This window comes from Cydia pomonella, chromosome 1 (assembly GCF_033807575.1).
Source record: "Cydia pomonella isolate Wapato2018A chromosome 1, ilCydPomo1, whole genome shotgun sequence".
NCBI lineage: Eukaryota > Metazoa > Arthropoda > Insecta > Lepidoptera > Tortricidae > Cydia > Cydia pomonella.
In genome coordinates this window covers 36,294,025-36,310,198 of record NC_084703.1, presented here as the reverse complement: position 1 = coordinate 36,310,198, position 16,174 = coordinate 36,294,025, and the positions used below count along the sequence as shown (strand labels likewise).

Genomic DNA, 16,174 nt, shown 5'->3' with positions numbered 1-16,174 from the left:
CTAGGTCTTTTTATTGGTATTGAACATTACAATATTTTAGTAGCAGCTACGTAACTAGTGGGTATTTTTCTTAGTTGTTATAACTTGGTAACTAATGGAAATAACCCGTAACAGCCATCAGAGTTCCATTTGGTACTCTTTGGGCACTGAACCATAAATATGTACGTACGAAAGATTATCTTCTGCGATCGCTTGTACAAACATCAAATAGCCGCAAAGTAAATTTGCTAACAACGTTAAAGGCATTCAGATTAAATAAAACATACCACATTATTGCGACAATTTAACAGTTGCATGTACATTCTTTAAAAAACCCACGTAATCCAATTTTCAGGATTAAGGATAACTCACGCTAGAACGGCCCGCGGTCCGGGCGAGGCAACCGACACTTTATTTTCTATAATAGGTGACCGGTGATCACGTGATGTTTTCTATAGAAAACGGTGTCGGATGCCTCCTCCCGGACCCGGGCAATTCTAACGTGAGTCATCCTCATAATATGCTATTTTTCACTTCTCGTGCTCGTAAAAATGACATTTAAGTCGCGTGTAAGCGGCATACAATTGCTTACTATGCTCTAGAGCATAAAGTATTACGACCTTTTTTAACTTAGCGATAAAGTCCCAAAAAGAACCCGATGACGTCACTAGTTGGATGCATCTGACGTTTGTTACTTATGTGTGTATGTAAACCTACCCGACATTATCTTATACCTTTAAACGAGCAATTCTTGAATATTTATATAAATATTTCGGGGATCTCGGAAACGGCTCTAACGATTTCGATGAAATTTTCTCTCAGGGAAAACGCGCAAACGCGCAAATCTGTCTAACGAGTGACATTTCGACCAATGGCGTAGCGTTTCGCTCATTAGCTTTTCGCGAGCACTTTTTGTGCTTTTTATTTTAAGCAATTAAATGATAACTTAATAACGGAAATGCATTTCTTACGTAATGTAACGATAACATTCATCCGAATAGCCGGGTCCATCCAGAGCGAGCATACGCGCGAGGCAATTTCCTCACGCACAAACCGGACAGTGTAGACGTGCCCCGGCCGAGGCGGCGCGCTTTGTGCGTGAGGAAATTGGTGTGGATAATAAAAAAAAATCACGCATGTTCGTTCTGTGCGGCCCCGGCTATTTATTTAAAACAATTCAAAATTCAAAAAATTATTCTGCAAGTAGGCCTCAAGGGCTCTTTTACAAGTCAATACAACATTTATACTAACATCATATAGTGACATGAAAAATACATAACAACATTTATAAATACAACAGCCAATACCTGGGTAAACATTACATTATAATAATCTTAAAATAAATAATTACTACAATACAATAGAGATGTATAGTCTCTATGGTTAAAAACACATTAAATCTGGAGATGTAAAAGGTCCCCAATGTCAGAGTACTAATACTAATAAAATTTGGAGGTGTAAAGTCTCTCCAAGTGTTAAAATAAAATTTATACTAAATAAATAAACCGCGTCTGGACTGTTAAACTAGCAGTCTCATAAACTAATGCTACAGAATACACAACTAGTATGTACCAAGTCAAATATATTATACAAATTAATATTGTTCTTTTTTTGCCTGAAACACAGGAAATCCTAGTTTAGGCATTTGTAAACTACTTTTCTCTAATAACTATTCTTAGTCTTTAAGAGCAACCACCGTATAAAACTTTTTTCAATTAATTACTTGCATTTGTATTTGTATCCTTTATACTACAATTCGGATTATCTGACTACACTTCTGTATCTCGTAAATATTAACTAAAAACCTTTTTACTAGGCTGGTAGGTGTTTTTTGACACGAGCGGCACGAGCGCTAACGTTTGACAACTCAGGTACTTACTATAGAATAAACTTACATATACTTACTATAGTATTATGATTTATAAAATTGGTACTTGTACAAAAAATCCGCTCTCTGAACCTACGGCGTCTTATCATCTACTACACCTGTTTCGTCTTGATACTTGCAAATGTCAGTCTGGTCTTACCTGGATGCTGTCCAGGTACATCCTCGGCAAAATCTCGTCGACGACGCCCATGTCCTTGGAGAACCGGTTGAGGATGCGCCCTGAGGGGTTGGTGTCGAAAAACCGCATGGTGGCCGCCAGGATGTTGCTGAAAATCTGGTTGTGCAGCCTGATCGAGCTCCTCATACACACCCACAGGAACAATATCGATCTACGACAAAACGTATTAATGTCACTTAAGCTTCTTAGATAGTTCTTTGAATATCATAAATGAGCGCACCTAAATAGATCTCTTAATTAATATGCCTTACTTTTACCATCATTTTACCGTCTACCTCCATTATAACAACAAGGCACTGCAAAGCGCCCTCATTTGATATGGCCCAAAATAACGAGTTTATTTTTATTGATGGCACGGTATTCAAACTCACGGAATCATACTGTCTTTGTCTTACGCTAGTAAAGGGATGAGTATAGTTTTCTGTATGTATACCTACTGCCTAACAAAATGCTTTCGTTATCTAAGCTGTGAATGGATCTTTGCTTAACGTTGATAAAATATTTTTCTCCAATATGCTCGGAAATGTTCACCTTATTGTAGCTAAAATAGTATGGGAAGTTCTTCGTTACGGTCAAACACAAATTAAAAAAATTTAAACCATTATTGTCGTGTTTTAGCGGACGGGAAGTTATTACTGTATTCTTTTTTACTTTGCTTTGGCAGAGGGGAAATACTCGTAGTATGAATTCTGTCTCCCTTCCCTGTGTTGCTCGAAGCATGCGTGCAAATACAGCTTATATTGCACAATTATATTGAATGAGCGAATATTTGAATGTTACTGAATGACTGAATAGTTATGCCTTTAACTTTTTTTAGTTAAGTAAAGAGGGAAATTGTTTATGACGTTTTTGATGTGAAAGTTCGATTTGAGTGCTGGTTGATGCTTAAATTATGATTATTTTACCTGATTTCCTGGCATGTTTGGAGAAAAGCACTATATATGCCTCGGCAGGAACAGCAATTCGTGGATTCGTCTTCTTTGTCGGACTCCGCTGTCGAAACCGAAACTCATCCACGAATTGCCCTTTCCCGGCCTCTGCAATAATGTACTATTTAGTTGGAGGTTACCGAGCGAGTGGCAAGAATTGTGAACTTACTATTTTACTCTAATTTAAATATCTATTAATTGTGTTTTACTTTACATACATTGCCATTAAAAAGATTACCGACGATTCCTACGAGTTACACGTGAAAAATCAGCTATTTACTTCAAGTAGCCTATTTTAAGAGCAATCATCGCACCTTTCAAAGATAACGCCCAAACATGGCCGTAGTATTTGTTACAATACCTATTCCATTATGGTTTCAGCTCAACTACAGTTGGAGTAGGTATCTCGTTATCAAATGTAGTACGCAAATATTTATATGCGAACACGTCATAGGAACTGACGACTTAATCAAATTGGTTTGCGAATTGCACACCGGGGTAGATTCAGGAGACGCAGTAAATAAATATTTGCGGTGTTTAGTCTAAACAGTCACGAGCAGACATTTCTCGTCATAACGTCCGTCTCCTACTTTTCACTACATAACTAACCAATATTCGATTATGAAGGCATAACTATTTGAAGATATTTCCGCATTTTATCTATGTACTAATGAGAAATTAACATTATTTTGCACTGTAATAAACTCATAGCAAACTTGAAATTTGTGACTCGATAACATTCATCCTGCAGCTCTTAACAAAAACCGGCCATGTGCGAGTCGGACTCGCACAGGAAGGGTTCCGTATCATTATCTATAAAAACGGTCACCCATCCAAGTACTGACCCCGCCCGACGTTGCTTAACTTCGGTGATTGGATGAGAACCTCGAGATTGGAAAGAAATATTTATTTTATTCTGTTTTTAGTATTTGTTGTTATAGCGGCAACAGAAATACATAATCTGTAGAAATTTCAACTAGCTAACTATCACGGTTCATGAGATACAGCCTGGTGACAGACGGACGGACAGCGGAGTCTCAGTAATAGGGTCCCGTTTGGTCCTTTGGGTACGGAACCCTAAAATTCAAAAGACAAGGTTGATACAGTGAAGTATCGATTGGTATAACTTATTTCTAGGGCGACAAATGATCAATGAAGTGAGGTCCCATTATTATTTTCTTTCTTTCTTGGGGGGACACATTTTTTTTCTCTTTCGGAGCGATTATCTCCGAATATATTCACTTTATCAAAAAATGTTTGTTGAAGACCCCTATTAGTTTGAAAGTGAAAGGTTAGTGAAAGACCTTTCCAACGATACCCCACACTGTAGGGTTGAAGCAAAAAAAATTTATATTTTATTGTACGACTTTGTCGGCTTTATTGATTTACATATCCATGCCGAATTTCAGCTTTCTAGCACTAACGACCACGGAGCAAAGCCTCGGACAGACAGACAGACAGACAGACGGACATGACGAAACTATAAGGATTCCTAGTTGACTACGGAACCCTAAAAAACGACAAAGCCCTCCGGTGTGTGGCGGAGGCCGGAGCCACTGGAGGGGTAGGTCACTTTTTATTTAGTGTATGAGATCCATTTCCATTTATAATTTATATATAGTAGTGTGACTACTTAAAAGACGAAGCAAAAAATGTAATTTAAAAAATCATTTTATTTGTTCCCATGCCGTAAATTTTAGGTTTCGATATTTACCTGCCGGTAGTAAGTATTATGCAGCCGAGAATTCCAATAGCCCATATGTAGATATAATAAGTCGATTCTTCAATGGTCATTGGTAGTTGGCGGGTATCAGAAGTATTGTTAAAGTCGGCAGGGGCCGAAACATTGCTAAAGTCGGCAGGGGCCGAAGCATTGCTAAAGTCGGCGGTGGCCGAAGTGTTGTTAAGGTCAAGGGTTGAAGAATTGGAGGCAATGCTCTGGTTCCTTTCCATTTCTACAATATTAGCCTCGATGTTGTTCATCCTGAAAAGATAACATTATATTATTTATATTTTACATAATGTGGTGCAACAGCTGCATCTGAAGGCAACGCGTGCTCGACCCGCTTATGTAAAAGATACTGTCTGACTAAACAACTATGACGTCTTTTGTAGCTTAGATTAGTCCCTACGCAATGTGAATGTATGTTCTCAAATCTCGGGCGTAGCTCCGATGTTTAGGGGCGAAATGTATGAAGCTGTAGGTGGAGAATCGTCGGACAACACCCAGTTGCTAGTCTAATGTTACTCATATGTCATATAGTGGAACAGATATGCCGTAATCATAGCCGAGCCCAAGGAGAAGTATTCAAGTAACTTTTCATATGTAACAAATATACTGTTTCTACTTTGGCACCGTCACGCCGCGACAAGTTTGAAATTATGGAAATAATGATCGTAATAAATCCCATACCGCTACAGTCGTTGGAATTAAAAAATATCATGATTTCGTGTATACTACAGGCATCGAAATAAGCATATCGCACATATCTATACGGTGTTTTTATTGAATTCCGTGGACTTGGGGCTATAGTCAAGTAAGGAAATTAAATAGCATAGTTAATTTACATAAAACAGTTTTTTATATAATGAATATTTAAATGCTGCATATAGCGTTGTTGTAAGACGAGTAACTATTATATTTACGTAAAATAAAAACAATCTGACAAGGAAAGGTACCCAACTGTCCGGTTCCGATTTGGTTTATATTTATATATGTTATAGAGTAGCTTAAAATAACTGACACGTATTTTTTTTTTTAGCTGCCCAAACTCAACCTATTGGGAGAAATTGTCCTCCAAAAAAACACCCGTCTTTATGTGTAACTTTAGCGATAAGATATTATAAAACTTCGAATGTCGATTTTTTTTTAGGAAAAAATGAGTTTTAGCCAATATAACAAAACACGTGCTCATTATTTTTTGCTGCTTTCAAACATATACTCAAACCAGCCATTAACTAGCAAGTTGCTTGAGCATCACTTTCTATAGGAGTTAGAAGATTTAGTAACTTTTTAGTACTTTGGAGGACAATTTCTCCCAATAGGTTGAGTTTGGGCAGCTAAAAAAAATACGTGTCCGTTATTTTAGACTACTCTATAAACCGGACAGTTGGGTACCTTTCCTTGTGAGTACATTCATTTACTATTCATTTTTAATGCCAAACAATATTATCAGACAAAAAATCGGCTTTAAAAGTGATAAGAGCGTTCTTAAGGGAAACCGTTGGATTTGCGTATCTCAATACGCAAATCGATAAGGCAACGAGCACAACTACGTACCAGTGTGTGAGCCAGAGGTCGCTAAGTGACGTGACCACCTGCGCAAGCAGGATGCCTAAGATGGTCAAGAGCAACAGGCCCCAGCCGGCGCCGGCTCGGAAGTACTGCGCGTACACGGAGCTCGCTACGCGTCCTGGCAACAAATAGTGAGGAAAAATCATTAAACAAGTCTTTTATACTCGTAGTATTGTAATACCTACCCCCAAATGTAGGTGATTTTTTTTTGACATCATTTTCATTTATCTGTAAAGAGTCGTTAAACTGATATATATCCGTATACTGTGTATTATCAATTTTGACTAGATAGGATATTTAATCAGCTTTCATATGCCACCCTATACTATATATGTGTACGTGCAATGCCCACTTTGGGTGCAATTCGCACTTTTCGCAACGCAACGATGCGTTCCTGCGCCATTGTCTCTCGGTAGTTTGGGGATCTGGTATTAGTCTTACGTGTTGAAATATACTAAATGTTGGTTTCGGTTTCCGGATATGAACTACATGTTCGAGAATTTCCTGTAAGGCAACGGACCAACAAGACCTTAAAAGCTCCGATTTGACCCTCCGAAAGAAAATGGTATATACATAAATAATTCCTCGCTTGGCGGTACTCTAAAGTCGGTACGACATAAGAACCAGACTGCTATGTATTGACCCTTATATAGGTATACCTGGCTAAGGCGATCACTTAAAAAGTAGGTATCAGCTTCATATAAGGATCAATTTAACTATAAATGTCAAATATTGGTCCGTAAGTTGTCTGGTGATTTATTTCGTATTATATCCCTATAGAGGCCTCAGCTGTAACGGTTGAGTTAATACGATGGTTGGTTAGGCTATATTAGTAAGTCCAAAATTAATATTTTGGAAGCGATTTAACTAGTACGTTAAAGCATGTACAATAATTGTACAAATAAGTGCCATCTAAACAATAATAATAAATATTGACATATAGACTTATTGACATATGTTCATTGTTTATTCTATCACGTTTTATATACGAGATAATATCTCGAAATCAAACTTGATTAGCAGTCAAATAAGGCTGTGGAGTCGTGACGCACATAAACTTTTTCAGGGCCTATATAAAAGGCTGATTGACACTATGGGTGACCCCTAGGGCTGGCTTATTCCTAGGCCAATGAATAGACATAGCTTCAGCGTGGGAATGTGGCCAGCCTTATGGGCACCCTTCCGCAGGGGGCAGATCCAGGGGACCTAAGATAGGTGGTTATAGTTTTAATTATTTATTTTATGAATTTTAATTTATAAAGTTCATACTTATTTTTAGTAATAGTTTATAATTATTGTTATAATAAAATATTGTTTCTACTTTCAGTTACAACATTACATCATCAAAATTAAATTGTGTTTACCATAAATATTGATATTATGTTGACAGACTGAATTGAATAATAAATTAATATTGGAACTTAATAGGATATTTTAATTTCATCTGAATTATATAGTTAATATATTATTTTTACAGTTGAGTAGGCATTTTTTTCTAGGGTTCCCTAAGGGCGACAATCGGAAACCTATTACTAAGTTTACTCTGTCCGTCCGTCTGTCTGTCAGTGGTCTTTATCTTCATAACCGTTACAGGTTGACAGGTGAAAAATCGCCTCTTTATCCAGAAATTAAACATCGATTGCTTGTTACATACTCAATCTGCGCCGTTACTGAATCTCACCTTTTTCCATCAACTCGGCGGTTTCTGGTTGTTCTTCGTTTTCCTCCTGATTCGCGTCTACCGTTGAACTAATTGCGCTTACTTGAGACTGAAAAAATAATTTTATTACTCAATAATACAAAACGAGCATTATAGTTCTTTTCTCATTTGTGTTAACGAAGTTATGCCACTAGGAAATAAACTTGCTAGATTCCATTTCTTTTAGACACCGCATAGGTGAAACCAAATTAATAAAAGCTTGTAATAACCGACAATAGATACTGATTGATAGTACTTAACCAACAATACATAAGCATTAATAGCGCGATGAAATAAGGTTAACTAATGGACAAGTAACTATGTCAATAGTGGTACGACATACCATAGTGCGTGTCCGTTGGCGCAGTCTGGGACTACCCGAGACCGGGACGTCTTCCTCTACCGCTTCGTCCTCCTCGACCAGCTCGTCAAATAATGGCGACTTGGAAACTTCCTCGAATTTGCCCTCTATCTCCACTTCGCCCTGATCAACAATAATTGCAAAGCCATGTTATACTGACATCTACTTTCACATAGCGAGTTTAATTGGGGAGATTGGGGATGAGATTTATTTAAGCAGTAGAGAAGTTACTTTTGACCCCCACAGACGTCATATGACGCGCGCGGCTACAGCCCAATATCAACCTTCATGCGTACCGACAAGGTTCACGATTACGCGCCGCGTGCGATAGCCGTGGCGTTCAAAAGGTTAAGTTATAGTTTAGATGTAAAGGGAGGTTTGACAATTGTTAACGTCGATAGTTTTTGTTATTCAATTGTATCTGATGTAGAGCTAAAATAAGATCGATTAAACACAAAGTGGTTGGAATTTAATAGATTTTTTTTATAGACTGACGCCCCTATTCGTTCTTTTCTCTACAGCACACTGTATAAATAATATGGCTTAAAACTTGTACTGAAAGCACTCAGCACTCTAACGCCGCTTTTACGTGGATTATTAAGTATAACATTAATAAGTATACGTCATAAGCATTTGTAGGTATGTACTATACAAATAATTTCATAGTTTTATAACTGCGGCCTAGAGACCAGTTGAGTGAGAGTGACACACTATACTTAACACACCCAACTTGTCAGTAGAAAAAAGCGCAAAATTTAAATTTTCTTTGTGAGACCAACCCTTCATGCCTACATTTTGCCGCTATTTTCTACTGATAAAGTGGCTGTACTAGATTATATATACCTAACACACATAAACAGTCGACATCTACACAGATTAACAGTACAACTCCTGTAAAATATTTATGATAAGGGTGTTGCTATGATAGCGATTACTGGTACGATTACAATAGGGGAGTCTCTTATCCACGAGTCACCTGGAATTGAAGCCCATAATAGGAATATGTACATTTATGACAACCGGTCTGGCCTACTGGGTAGTGCCCCTCCTTAAGAAGCCGATGGCCTTGGGTTCGGATACTGGTAAGAGCATTTATTTGTATTTTCTATGTATATAAGTATGTATATACATATCGTCGCTTAGTATCCATAATACAAGGTTTGCTTAGTTTAGGGCTAGGTTGATCTGTGTAAAATATCCCCTAATATTTATTTATTTAAAACAGCCTTTGTTTTGTTTAAATTTCATGGACATTAATATTTACAGTGCAGTCCCTGTTTATATTGAAAATACATATTTTCTCAAACATATGCAGTAATGTAAAGTCAATATCAAAAGTCTCTCTTGAATCTAATGACCTTAAAATGTCAACGAATGATACAATCTATTATTACAAAAATCCGCCGTGAAATCGATAACAAAACCCTCAGACAATAGCGTAATAACGATATTTTTCGCCTGTTTATCCGAAACATGTTCTACAAACTGCTGGACAGTAGGAGGGATGACTTCTTTCTATTTGTAGAGTACCTAGTGCATTGTGTGACCACCGCTGTAGCGGATTATGGGTTTATCTTTTTTTTTTTCACACATATCATTACTCATTATTATGTATACTATATGAGTAAGATTGTGTTCGATTTTTAAGTCGCTGCTCGTGCGATGATATTTTTACCATTTGGGGTGGAAAATCTTGTTACGGGAGCCGGGACCAGTTATACAACGACCCACTATTCGTAGCCCTTAGATTTTTTCCCGTTCTTGCCTCAGCAAAAAAAAAAACCGATGCGAAGCGATGGTAAAAATATATTTTACCATCTCATTCTTGCAGGCTTAATTTACTTAGCTCTATAATAATTAAAAATATGAAAACATAAAATAAAATGAATCGGCATGGTTATGGGTAATTTAATACACATAGAATTGTGTAAAAATATTATCCATAAGGCCATGTGTAATGTTATTTTTTAGGTGTAATATCCAGAGCGGAAAACGGGGACTACGGTTCTATGGAAAAGCGGTGGTCTATTTTCCTCTTAAGTCCTATATATTTTATACAAATACACACTTTTATTCATAATAAATAATAACAATATCCTGCTACTCTTATACTACAGAGTATAATATTCAATATACAGTGCCTACTTACTACACATAGGGCCAGTTGCACCAACCACAATTAGCGGACTGATCAACGTAACTCAACAGTGAACTATGAAACTTCCCATACAATAAAATTTAGCGAACGCTTCAACGGTGACAGCCGGTTTAGTGCAACTGACCCTTAGTCTGAATGGTTAGGTATCAGAGAACTTCATTCCTCATTGAAACACGAAAGTTAAGATAGGATGATACAATCTATTATTACAAAAATCCGCCGTGAAATCGATAACAGAACCCTCAGATAATATATTTAAGATCATTTTATTTTAGATTTAAGCTAGTTATAGTTATCCTCTGTATATTGACAGATTGGACAAGTGGCTTTTAAACAATAAGTAAGGCTGATGTTACTTAGTGATGTGATACGACTTTACAAACTTTGAACTGTATAATACTCGACACTGTGTGACACGGGCTCATCAGCTAAATAGCTGCTCGCCTATAATTGTATAATATATATCCCTTATGTAAATAAAATACGTCAAATAGTTAAAAAAACATACGTAAGTATGGAGGTTACCGAATAATAAATTCGATTTCTACCTACGTACGATATACGTCTTATGATGTTAAGCTAGGTTTAATCCATGCGATATTTGTACGGAAGATAAATAAATAAATATTTTGTCAAATAAATCAGATAACCTTAAGACCCAAAGACAGCTATGTGTACTTATCATGGCGTAATATGATAAGATATGAAGTGATACTTAAAACACGTAGGATTTAGGGGAGAACGGGGAACCAAACGTAACATTTCGTTGGCTAAGAGAGTAAATCTTCCGAATCCATTTTTGTAAACGGTGAAATTTGTACCTATTTTTATAGACATTAAAGTTAAAAATAAATAAATTTCAGAAATAGATTTAGCAGGTTGACACTCTTAACCGACGATTCTGGGGTTTTTACCTTAGTTTCTGGCTATGCGTTATTATTTTTACGAAAATAATGTATTCATAATTATATAAATTCACTTCATATTCTGTTAATTAGTATTTTAATTTTCCTTACTATTCCTTAAATAGTATATATGGTGTGTATCAGAGGGAATAAAAAAAATCGTCTGTTGTTACTTTAGTCCCGGTTGGCGGGCCGAAAGTAGCACGTTGTGGATACAAAGTAACAAGACATGAAGACAAAGAGGTTTATAATGATTATAATATGACATATTAAATAAATAAGAAATACTTATTATGTAACTCTTTATTAAACACACACACTTTAATTTTAACTGCTAAAACATTACATATTTTATGGAAACAAAATGAACATTAAGTTCTTGTATTGAAGTTTTCAGATCAGATAATTCAGTATCATATCAGACTTCATTTCACTCTCAAATATGGAACTCATAATTTAAATCACCATTGGCACATGAAGCATGTGACCTCATTATACATCCAATGTCCTACAGAAAAACGAATGAAAACACTATGCAATCAATCTAATCAAGAATCAATATGCAAATATTCAGATTAATGTAATCTTTTTAATTCTACGTAAACGTTAAATAAGTAAACGTCAAAAAACGTACGTTTGATTCATAAAATCATGTAGCACCCTCTTACACAACTTGACGGCGAGTGGCGCGCGTTTTGCCTGTATACTAATGAGGGAGACGCCACCTGAATCACCTGATCGCAGCAAAGCGATGTTTTGACTATTGGCTAAACCTATAGAGCTTTTGTTACTTTCGACCCACCGTTACTTTTGTCCCCGCTCTCCCCTACACAAATAGGCCTTTTCGTGACCTGGTTAGGTTAGGTTAGGTTGATGAAGTTGTCTACGATCTCCAGGTCAAGTGTTCCGCTGCGCTCCATCTTCCGTTTGCGTTCTAGTACGAGTATCATGATTCATGACTTTGGTTTTAGATCTACTGATCGTGAGTCCGAGTTTAAAGGTCCCTTTTTTTTAGTTTTTTGTAAATAACTCGTAAACGGTGGCCCATAGCAAAAATGTTCTGTAACGCAAATAATCTATATAAAATTGCCTACAAGAAAGATTCAGTACACTTTTTCGCTGAGATCAATATTTAAAAAGATATTAAAGCGGGAAAGTTACTTAAAATAAATTGTATGGTCTATTTTACTATATTTTCGTAAATAACTCATAAACGGTGCTAGATCAACATTTAATATCTTTTAAATGTTGATCTTACCGAAAAAGTGATTGAAGAGGGATGATCACAAATTGGGTCCAGCTTTCAGGCCAGTCACCGTTGTGCCATATGTGGTTGCATATTTTTCATCTCTCCTGTTCGGAAAGTGTGATTTTCATGAGCAGATAGCCGGGTTGAAAATAGCTTTTCCCACCTTAGGGTGGTAAGTATTTTTTTAAGTTATGATGAGCAAGCTATATCTATATAAAATTGACCCAGTGTGTGTGACCTCCATTCATTTAAGGCGGTACACCTATTGCTATCTCTTTCTGTCTCTTGAAAATAACTATTCAAATCGTTTTACTATTCCCCTCATTCATGGTGGTACAGACACCTATTGCTATCTCTTTCTGTCTCTTAAAAAATAGGTATTAAAATGTTTGAAACCATAGACAATCTAGCAATTGAATGAATAAAATGATTGAATAATGGATTTTATACACTGAATTCGTACCCAATTTATTGGGATTGTATCAAAAATCGTTTGCGGTTTGTTGCAAGGTCTATAGAGTAGAACCCATTACACTTTTTAATTGGAAACAAAATCATAGAAAAGGCGGGAATAACAGGTGAAATGGGTCACTTTCAACCCTTGATTACAATGTACTATTATGCATTGTGTCATTGCCTCGGTCCCCGAGGGATTTGAGTATCTCGGAGATTATGCCATCTAATCCTGGGGCTTTATTCGGCTTTATTGTAAAAGTATGTATAGACACATATGCAAACTAACACTATCTCGGCATCTGAATCCGGTCTCGGGTTAACTCCATACGCTTCTCACAGGGTTAAATTGTATGAAAACACACCAACATTTATATAGATAGAACGTGTCAATTTAGTAAGATACGGCGTCAACCAAAGACTAAGGCTTAAAAACATCAAATAGCATTTATTTTCAGCTAAGACCCCTAAAGACTAACATTCAACAATAATAATAATCTTAAATACTAAACGTAATTTTGGTGACACGACCTTTTTCTGCTGCATCCTCTGTTTCTGAGTAGGATTCGGCGGAATCTTATTGAACCGCCTAAATAGCACACACCCTTCGCCCTTTATGCTCGCGATGATTTCCAGCACTAGCCGTGGCACGCAAACCACGAGCGAGCTTAACAAATATGCCCGCTTGTATATTTCCGCCACCGAGCACTACAAGAGCGAATAGGAAGAGAGCAGGATCCGTGCATCGTGCATCATAAATGGTTGTATACTAAACGTTGGTTTATTTCTTGTTTACCTAGAGTACCTATGTCTACAGCCGACAGAATATCTAGGCATATTGTGTATATTTTAAGGGAGTAAGCCGACTTACATTGCGCAGGATGATGATTTTGTCAGCAGTCTTGAGGTGGTGTAGCTGGTGTGTGACGAGTATGCGCGTAGAGTGCCGCAGCAGCCCGTTCACGCACTCCGAAACGAGGTGCTTGCCCACGTGCGTGTCCACCGCCGATAACGGGTCGTCCAACAGGTAGATGTCCGCCTGGGTCAAACACAAATTTATTTATTTGTTGTTTTCACCATCACCATCGCATAACAAATCCCTGCTGATATTATAAATGCGAAAATAACTCTGTCTGTCTGTCAGTTTGTTACCTCTTCACGTTTATACCGCTTAACCGATTAAGATGAAATTTGGTATAGAGATAAATTAAGGCCAGGGGAAGGATATAGGATATTTTTTTTTCAATCATGTTCATCATTCCACGCAGACGAAGTCGTGGGCAGAATCTAGTAAAAATATAAAAAAACTATAAGTTTACTATTTTATGTATCTACGCGGTGGAAACATGTTGGTAAAAGGTCTACTTCAGGTCAACGAGAAGAGTGTCACTTTGTTGAGTCCGTTTACGCCAATACGGTGCACCGACTTAGTATCGACACTTGTCATATTTTCAAAAACATTTGATATGGTGTTACTATGTCGCTTGCTAATTTGGTGCAGAGTTATCGTAGATGGACTTTACGAAAGTGATCCGTTTTCATTGTTCTTGATGAGATGAGACACAAATAACACAATGGTAATAAGGCTTGCTTGCAGTTAAAGTTTGTGTATTGTCTTATTTTATCCCTCAGCACACGGACCGTAAGCGAAAGTGTCGCTTAAGCGTATCGTTAAAACGTTACGAGTACGGACGCGTTGTGTTCTGGGCGTCACTTAAGGGGCTGTCAACACCCAATGTCCTTGAAACTGATGTTACTTATACAGTTTTTTAAGAAAGACTATTTGTTTTAGTAAAGTAAGAAAAATATATGTTAATATTAATTATATTTCAAAGACCGTGGTCGTACTCGATACATGATTGAACGAAATCGGCTCGATAGAAAATAATTGCAAAGATTGGTCTTAAAATCACAATTAAACGGTTCTATGTCTTTAATGTTTTGACTTGTGGGTCTGCAATTAAAATCACAATTTCAAAACATTTATATCTAAACCGCTAACGAGTAAAATATTACACTAATAATCCACTTTTTTTATTTAAATAATTTTCTTATTATTCCCTTGCCCAGGCCCAGTAATATGCGACAGTGCTATCTCATTTACTCCGATACAAATAGACAGTGTGCGCGCTTTAGGTATTGACAGCCTCTTAAGCGTAATCGTTTTATAAGTGAAATCTCATTAGTTGAAATCATGTAGTCGCTGGCGTCAGATGTCTTCGTAGGATGTATCGACGATCTTACTTTCTTGTCAGATAAAGATTTTATATTGTTTGATTACGTTAGAAGTTTTTACATTAACAAACAGATACAACAGTTAGTTATTACGCTATGGCAACAATGTTATAAAGTTAACCAAACCCAGTTCAATCGTCCCTAAAAATGGTGTATTGTATGGGCCTAATTTACATGCGACTCCAAAACGATATGTAGGTAATAATTATAAAAATAATATGGATTTACGCAAAGTAACGCCTGATTCTATTCTATTCTTCATTAGATAGGTAATATAAAATTATTGATTATAGGTCAGTAATGTCACATAACATAATAGTACCTATGTATTCATTAATAGTTATTTGTTTTACAAGGGGGCAAAGTTGTTGTTTAACCTCTCGTGCTAATATTGATACCCGAGCAAGCGAAAGATTCCAAAATAGAACCACGAGCGTAGCGAGTGGTTCGAGAAGTGGAATCTTGAGCGTTGCGAGGGTTTCAATGTACGAGGGTTAAACAAACTTTGCCTCCGAGTGAAACACAAAATTTTTCACCACACCAACACGAGGAAACTACTAACTATGAAATACCAGAAAATTCAAATGAAATCAAATCCAAATGAACGTAATAAAAAAATAATCATTCAAAATCATCATTTAAAAGCCAATTCTACTAGCTAACATAAGGAAATAACTCAAAATTTGCATCTGATTACTTTGCCCCACATGTGGATAAAATGCAACTTTCGTTTTTGAACAATCAAGACGGCCTTTACCAGTTGGTGTGGTGAAAAATAATTAATAGAGTACGCTATCTTTGGAGTCCGCATCTGGAACTCGATGGTCGTCGGTGAGCGGCACGTG

At 36.8% G+C, this 16,174-nt stretch overlaps 1 protein-coding gene across 1 annotated transcript in view; it reads right to left on the bottom strand.

The window, feature by feature from the left end:
- The window catches only part of LOC133521600 (ATP-binding cassette subfamily C member 4-like), a 76,410-nt gene that overhangs the window by 11,920 nt on the left and 48,316 nt on the right, over nucleotides 1-16,174 (bottom strand). The window contains exons 10-15 of the mRNA XM_061856646.1: nucleotides 13,966-14,133; nucleotides 8,312-8,452; nucleotides 7,951-8,038; nucleotides 6,255-6,387; nucleotides 4,689-4,958; nucleotides 2,007-2,196 (exon numbers count right to left, since the gene is read on the bottom strand). Coding sequence (XP_061712630.1) covers nucleotides 2,007-2,196; nucleotides 4,689-4,958; nucleotides 6,255-6,387; nucleotides 7,951-8,038; nucleotides 8,312-8,452; nucleotides 13,966-14,133 — 990 coding nt within the window. The remainder of the gene's footprint in view (nucleotides 1-2,006; nucleotides 2,197-4,688; nucleotides 4,959-6,254; nucleotides 6,388-7,950; nucleotides 8,039-8,311; nucleotides 8,453-13,965; nucleotides 14,134-16,174) is intronic.